Source organism: Castanea sativa, chromosome 4 (genome assembly GCF_040712315.1).
Source record: "Castanea sativa cultivar Marrone di Chiusa Pesio chromosome 4, ASM4071231v1".
In the NCBI taxonomy this organism is placed as follows: domain Eukaryota; kingdom Viridiplantae; phylum Streptophyta; class Magnoliopsida; order Fagales; family Fagaceae; genus Castanea; species Castanea sativa.
In genome coordinates this window covers 16,605,890-16,614,130 of record NC_134016.1, presented here as the reverse complement: position 1 = coordinate 16,614,130, position 8,241 = coordinate 16,605,890, and the positions used below count along the sequence as shown (strand labels likewise).

The following is an 8,241-nucleotide window of genomic DNA, read 5'->3' as shown; positions in this document are numbered from 1 at the left end:
ATTTTATTATATCTCTAAACTTTTTAAATTAGTACTATTTTTTTTAGAAAAAAAATAGTGCTATTGACAGAATATTTTTTATAAAAATTTCATAATAAAGTTTACATAGTAAGTTGTTATTGGTTCTCATCTAGACATATTAGTGACATTATTTTTTTTTCCTACCATTAACAACTTGTCATATAAACTTAATTGTGAAATTTTTGTGAAAATATTGTGTCCATAGAGGTAATTAAAACAAAGAATTCTCTTTATATATATCTTGTCATTTTTGGTAATTTATAACTCAAACTGTCACTTTTATAAGTATTAGTCAAACACTCAGCTTTTTCAAAAAGTACTTTTTAACAGTTTTTACCAAACACTCAGCTTTTTCAAAAAGCCCAATTTCATACCGCACTTTTTGAAAACTCCATTTTTTCAAAAAGCCAAGTTTCAAAAAGCTAAACTAAACTCACCCTAACCCTAATGCGTGGAGACTTATCGTCTCTTTGCAAATTTTGTGGAGGGAAGAGTTTGAAGGGAACCGTCCTCTTACTGTGGACAAGTTCTTTTACTGTTATAAGCCATCAGAAATTAACCAATCCCTTGGTTTTTACCAATTCACAGCCAGAGAGAGAGATTGTAGGTTAATTAAATCTTTGGTCACCTCAGATAGGAACTGAAAGACAGAGTTTTTCTTCGTCTCTGGTCTTTGGGCTGGGCATCCTGTCAAGGTTGGCAGGGATCCTTTTACCCCCTACTGGAGAGTTAGGGAACCTTTGTCCTGAAGGTATGCCGTCTATGTTTATTTTATCATCAATATTTTCTTATTTCGTTCCAGCAGTTGTCTAACAATTTTTCATTCTTTTTTTTAGGTGTTAAACGTCCATCTCTAAACAAGTTTTACCTTGACCGCGTCCATAAGGCTCGTCTATATACTAACAGGGCTTTTCATTCTTTAGTAAGTCTTCAATGTCTTGCCATTTGGGGACTTGGGTCCTGAATTGTCCAAAGAAACTTTATCTCACGAATTCACCGTTCGCAGGCGTCAATTCTTTGTCCTCTCTTTTTTTTTTTTTTAAAGGTTCATACTTTTATTACCTCTTGGATGACTAAGTCTTTTTTTTTCAGGGATAGCAACCATGAAAGAGAACAAAGGCAAGGAGGTCATGGACGAGGCAAGCAAGCAGGAGGTTGAAAATCAGCCCCGTCCAACTGTTGGTGATAAGAGAAGTCTATCAAAAGCTGTCGACTTGGAGAATCTCCCCAGTCGTCGCAAGGAGAAGAGGGCAAGACACAAGTCGTCTAGGGCTGGGGTTGTTACTCCTGGTCTTCCTATTCCCCCTCCATGTCAGCAGCCATCCATTCAGATCCAGGATTTAGATTCGTCCGAGCCTGCTCACACCCCATCGTCCAAAACTACTACGCCTACCTCGTCCCAGCCTCTCCATAAGGTCGCTACGAACATTGTCAAAAACAAGGATTTGGCTTGGGAGAGATTTGAGAAGGCCGTGACTGGTGAGGACGTGGCCGCATGCTATAACATGTCCTTGAGAGAATTTGAGCACTCAGGTGTTCATGATCTTTTCAAGGTAATTAAAACAAACTTCTTTCCCTTCTTTTTTACCTCGTCCATGTTATCACAGCATCATACGCTTTATTTATTTGTTTTAACAAAAATTTCTGACTACTCGTGTAAGCTATGTCGAAGTTCATTGCCGCGTCCAGATAGGCTACGGAGCTGGAAAAGACGAGGATCTTTTAGAAAAAAGGATCAAGAAAGTCAAGGACGACTGCAAGGGCTGGGCTGAAATAGCAGCCAAGGCTAAGGACGAGACTAAGGGGTTGCGAAACCTTGTCGAAGAGCTGAAAGCTAATATTGTAGAAAAAGACACTCGTCTTGAACACCTCCAGAAAAAGACTGACGAGCTGAGTAGTTCTCTTGAAAAAGCCAAAGAAGGTGCAGTGGAGGAGTTCAAAGCTTTTAAGCAATTGACTAACTTGCTAGACGCCAATTATGCAACTGGGTTTGAAGACTTTCATATGGAAGCTAAGGAGAAGTTTCATGACGTTGACTTCAGCTCCATTGTACTTCATCTTGGCGGCGCTACTAGCTCTTTCCTTCAGACGAGTTCTGAAGATGTCAACATTGAAGACGACACCACCACCACCAAACTAGCCCAGGACAAGTCTAAGACCGAAGAAGATTCCTCAACAAAAGCATGAAAGTTTCACCAGTTTATTATTTTTCTCTTTCTTCCTTTTTTATGAGATCCGTTGTTTTAGGACCATTTTAAGATTTATTTTAGTACATTTCACTCATCCAGAGTGCTTTGGACGAGTTTATTAACAATTGCCTTTTAAGGCTTTTACTCTGTAAGGGTTTTTGGACGGTGGTCATCTACCATTTTTTAAATTTTGATGAATGAATGCCTATTTTTATCCATTATTGACTGTTATTGCATGGACGAGTTCACTCGTTTCTTTTTATGTTCATGTTATTCTTTAATTTTTCAAGTGTAGCTTGTCCTACAAATGGCTGGTTTTCTAGCTCTTTCTCTCGTCCATGGGTTGGACAGTTTACCTCCGTCTTTAAAGGAGATGTCCTCAGCATTCAACTCGTCTAGGATGTTGGATAGCCTTGGCTAGATACGTCCATCCATGGGTTGGAATATTTATATTTTTATATCGATGCATATCTTTGTCCATTTCCTAGGTGTTCATGCTTGAGATTAGGTTTAATCACCTTTGAGACAAATATAAACTTTCTCGTCCATAAATTAGACAAGCATGTCTTCACATATTTCTTGCTTTATCCTTATTTTGAGGAAAGCTTATAAACGTTGCTTTATCCTTACTTTGAGGGAAGCTTATGAACGTTACCTCTCTGTGTCTAGAGATTTTCGTTCGTCATAGGCCTTAGCCTCCTTGTGGGTGAGATTATAGAAATTAGATTCATGCACTAAATACATTGGAAATCCAAACCATGTTTATTATATAAATATCGTCCACAAATATGGCACACGCTTAGAAGCTAATACCTTAGGAAATTGAAATACTTATACAAGTACACAACCTCGTCCTTAACAAATTTGCCTATAGACAGTGCAAAAGTTTAGGAACTAGTGCACTTTTTATTTTTTAAAACACGCAATAGTAGTAGTAAAAACACAATAATAGTAAACATGAGTAAACACGTAGACCATAGCTGTAACCTCGTCCATAGCTCTCGTCCATGGTAATTCTCGTCCAAGCTCACCCTTTATTGATAGTACCTCCTTAGATGCTCCACATTCCAAGGACGTTCTAGCTTCTGTCCATCCAGAGCTTCCAAGTAGTACGACCCATGCCTTTTGCAATTGATAACCCTATAGGATCCTTCCCAATTGGGTTCTAATTTTCCATGGGCTAGGTTCTCGGTTGCCAAGGACACCCTTTTGAGAACGAGGTCCCCAATGTTGAAACGCCTGGGTTTTACCATAGCATCATACTGCCTAGCCATAAGATTCTTGTATCTAATTGTCATTTGCTCTGCATCCATCCTTACCTCATCAATGAGATCGAGGTTAAGACGAAGTTGTTCTTTATTTTCTTTCTCCTGGTACTTCATCACTCGATGGTTAGCCATATGAACTTCCGCAGGTATGACTGCTTCACTTCGATAGGCTAACTTGAAGGGGGTTTCTCCTGTCGGGGTCCTCATAGTCGTCCTGTAGGCCTAAAGAACACCTAGCAGCTCATCTGGCCATACTCCCTTTGCCCCCTCGAGCCGAGTCTTGATGATTTTCAGCAGGGATAGGTTTGCTACTTCTGCTTGTCCATTCGCTTGTGGGTGAGAGGGTGAGGAATAGTGATTCTTGATTCCGAATTGCTCACAAAAGTCTCTGAAAGGTGCGTTGTCAAACTGTCATCCATTATCAGATACTAGTACTCTAAGTACCCTAAACCTTCATACAATGTTCTTCCAAACAAAGTTCTTAACATTTTGCTGAGTAATTTTTGCGAGAGGTTTGCCCTCCAACCACTTAGTAAAGTAGTCAATCCCTAATATCAAAAAATTTTATTTGTCTAGTTCCTAGCGGGAAGGGACCTAGGATGTCTAGTCCCCATTGCGAAAAGGGTCATGTGGCCATCATTGGGGTCTGATACTCCGAAGGCTGTCTAGGAACATTGCTAAAGCGCTGACATTGGTCACACACCTTGATATAGGCCTTAGCATCTGCTTGAATAGTTGGCCAGTAGTAGCCTGCATAGATGACCTTATGGACCAGTGACCTTGCTCCTAAGTGATTCCCACATGCTCCTTCATGGACTTCCCTCAGTACATAGTTTGACTCATCTGGAGCTAGGCACCTTAAGAAGGGCTGAGAGAAGCCTCGTTTGTATAGTACTTCGTCGATGAGGACGTACTTGGCAGCCCTGATCCTCAACTTCCTAGCCTCGTCCTTGTCTTCTAGAAGCCTTCCTTCCTTGAGATAGGCTATTATTAGACTCATCAAATTTTCTCTCCCTCCTATCTGTTGTATCTCTAGAAGGTCTATACTCGACATGTATTGGATTTTGTCATGCTCATCCATAATTGCTCCCGCCTAAGCTGCTTTTGCCAGGGCATCTGCTTCCATGTTTTCCTCCCTTGGGAGCTGAACAAAACTAGCTTCTTTAAACTTCTGGACGAGCCGTTTCACTTTGTTGAGATATTTCTTCATTTAATCTTCCTTGGCTTCACACATCCGATTCACTTGATTAACAACCAATTGAGAGTCTCCCTTAACTACTACTGACTCTGCCCCTAAAGACTTAGTCAATTCCAGTCCTCTGAGGAGAGCTTCATACTCAGCTTCGTTGTTGGTGGTCTGATATTGTAGACGAGTTACGTATTCCAACTTGTCTTCCTCCGGGGACTTTAGTATAATTCCAATCCCTTCTGCGTATAATGTGGACGAGCCATCTACATTGATAATCCACTTTTGAGCTCCTACCTCTTTGTCTAGCTCGTCCTGACTAGGGGTGAATTTTGCAATGAAATTTGTCAATGCTTGTGCTTTTATTGTGCTCCTTGGTTGGTACCTGACATCAAACTCACTAAGCTCCATAACCCACTGGATTAGTCGTCCTGCGACTTCTAACTTGTTCATCGCCTTTTTTAGGGGATGATCTGTTAGGACGTTGATAACATGAGCTTGAAAATAATGTCTTAGCTTCCTGGAAGCTGTGATCAAAGCAAAGGCTAGCTTCTACATCATTGGATATCATCCTTTCACTCCTTTTAGCGCCCAACTCGTATAATAAACCGGCTTCTGAATCTGCCCTTCTTCTCTTATCAATGCCGAGCTCACTGCATGTGAGGACACCATCAAGTAAAAATATAATTCTTCACCAGGTACTGACAGGCTCAGCAAAGGTGTTGTGGTAAGGTAAGCCTTGAGGTCTTGGAAGGCCTTTTGACACTTGTCCATCCACTTAAAATCTTTTCTGAGAACCTTGAAGAATGGTAAACACTTGTCAATGGCTTTCGAAACAAACCTGTTGAGGGCGACAACTCGCCCGGTGAGAGATTAGACTTCTTTGATATTCTTCGATGGCTCCATGTTCAGTATCACCTGGATTTTGTCCAGATTTGCCTCAATTCCTCTGTGTGAAACCATGAACCCCAGAAACTTCCCTGATGAAACTCCAAAAGCACATTTGCTTGGGTTCAACTTCATGTTATACTGCCTAAGTGTATCAAAAGTTTCTTGAAGGTCGTCCAGATGCTTCTCGTTGTCCAAACTCTTTACTAGCATATCATCTACGTAGACCTCTACATTTTGTCTAATTTGTGGATGGAACATATGGTTAACCAGTCTTTGGTAAGTTTCCCCCGCGTTCTTTAAACCAAAAGGTATTACCTTGTAACAAAATAACATTTGGCTAGTAATGAAGGAAGTCTTCTCTTGATCCACCTCATCCATCCTTATTTGATTGTAGCCTGAAAAAGTGTCCATGAAACTTAGCAGTTTATAACCAACTGTCAAATCTACCAGCTGGTCAATGCGTGGTAGCGGATAACTATCATTTGGGCAAGCCTTGTTTAAATCAGTGAAGTCCATGCACATCCTCCACTTACCATTGGCCTTCTTGACCATAACCACATTTTCCAACCAGTCCGAATAATAGACTTCCCGGATGAACTTTGCCGTGATCAACTTTTGGACTTCTTCTTTGATGGCATTGTCTCACTCAGGAGCAAAAACTCTTTTCTTCTGTCGTACAGGCTTGGAGGACGGGTACGATGGGTAATGACACTTGGGTCAATACCTGGCATGTCCTTGTGACTCCATGCGAACACATCAAGGCTTTTCTTCAAGAACTGGACCAAGGTTTGCTTTGTCTTCTTTTTCCATACTTGCCCCAATTTTGGTGAACTTCTCGGGGTTGTTCTTGTCCAAAGGAATATCTTTTAGTACTTCAATGGGCTCCACAGCTATCTTTCTCTCATCTATGTTCATCATCTGTACATGCTCGTCCATAGCCAACATGGCTAAATAGCATTCTCTGGCGGCTAATTGATCTCCTTGTATTTGACCTACTCCATACTCAGTCGGGAACTTGACAGACAAATGGTAGGTAGACGCCACCGCCTTCCAACAATTCAAAGTCGGCCTCCCAATGATGGCATTGTATGATGATGAACAATCGACAACAAGGAAGTTTACCTCTTTGGTTATCTATTGCGTGTACGCCCCGGCTACCACAGGTAAAGTAATGGTGCCCACAAGTTGCACTTTCATCCCTCCAAATCCTACCAAGGGCGAATTCATTAGACGGAGCTGATCTCGTCCTATCCTCATTTGTTGGAAAGCAGGGTAATACAAAATGTCCGTCGAGCTGTTGTTGTTTATCAACACCCTTCTAGTCATATAATTAGCAATGAGTAGGGTAATGACGATTGTGTCGTCATGTGGGTGGTGAACTCTTTTAGTATCCTCGTTCGTGAACGCAATGGCTTGCTCGTCAGCTCCCTTCATCCTTGGAGATCGTCCAGACAATTGGACATTTTGCACCACCTTTAAGTATGTCTTCCTTGACTTGGATGATTGAGCTGCTGAGGTTCTCCCTATAATAACTCTTATGTCACCAAGTGGGGGGTCGTGACGACTCTTCCACCTCTGCCTTCAACTTCTCGTCCTTGTGGTCTCATCCAAGAAAGTTCCTCAACTTTCCTTGCTTGATGAGGTTCTCTATCTGCTGCTTCAAATCAAAACACTCGTCTGTGTCATGCCCATGGTCTCTATGGAAGCGACAATACTTGTTCCTATTGCGCTTGTTGGAATCTCCCTTCATTTTCTCTGGTCACTTCAAGGATGAGTCATCCTTGATTTGCATAAGCACTTGCTCAAGCGGCGTATTTAAGGGAGTGTATTACTGATTCCTCACTGAAGAACTTGCCTTCTTGCTATCCATGTTTTTTTCTCTCCAGCCCGAGCCTTCTTTAGACGAGGACCCCGCTCATAATGACGCGGGAGATTTGTTTCCATGCTCTCTGCTCTCTTCCTCTTCTTGGCTATGATCGCATCCTCTGCGTTTAGGAAATTTTGGGCTGAATGGACGAGTTCAACCATGGTTTGTGGCTCTTGCTTGTAAAGCTTATGAATGAACAAATCAAAATTGACTCCATTGTGGAAGGCAGCCAACAAAAACTTATCGTCCATCTCATCCACCGTCAAGGCTTCTCTATTGAACCGGGTAATGAAGGACCGTAAACTCTCGTTTTCCCCTTGTTCTATTGTTAATAGTCTGGAAGAGAAACGCTTGTGGCGTTGTCCTCCGATGAAGTTGTTGACAAACAACTTACTCAACTCTTCGAATGAACCTACAGTGTTTGGGGGTATCTTGCTAAAACACACTCGGTCTGGCCACTTGAGGGTAGTAGGGAATGCCCTGCACATAATCTCATCTGGAACCCCCTGTAGGTGCATAGTAGTCTTGAAACATGATCACATGGGTCACGTATCCCATCATATGAATCCAAGGAAGGCATCTTGAACTTCGGGGGTAAAGGATGGCTATTGATGGAAGCCGTGAAAGGGGAGTCCATTTGGTGAACTAAGTCATCTACGGGGTTCGCCCTTCTCATGTTCTCCCTCATTTTGTCCATAACTTTCCTCATTTGGTCCATCTCCCTCTCCAAGTGCGGAACCCTTCTAGAAGCAGTACCCCTTGACTGGCTCTTGGGCTTAACATTTTCTCCTCTACCTTCTTAACTCTGGGCTTGCCCTT

At 41.9% G+C, this 8,241-nt stretch overlaps 1 protein-coding gene across 1 annotated transcript; it reads right to left on the bottom strand.

Annotated features, from left to right (window-relative positions):
- Positions 1-7,394: 7,394 nt before the first annotated feature.
- On the bottom strand, positions 7,395-7,940 carry LOC142632530 (uncharacterized). Its single transcript, XM_075806915.1, has one exon. It carries the CDS (start codon positions 7,938-7,940, stop codon positions 7,395-7,397), a length of 546 nt encoding a protein of 181 aa, XP_075663030.1.
- Positions 7,941-8,241: the final 301 nt, after the last annotated feature.

Coding starts and splice junctions, on each gene's coding strand:
- LOC142632530 (XM_075806915.1), bottom strand. CDS start 7,940: ATGCACCTACAGGGGGTTCCAGATGAGATTATGTGCAGGGCATTCCCT.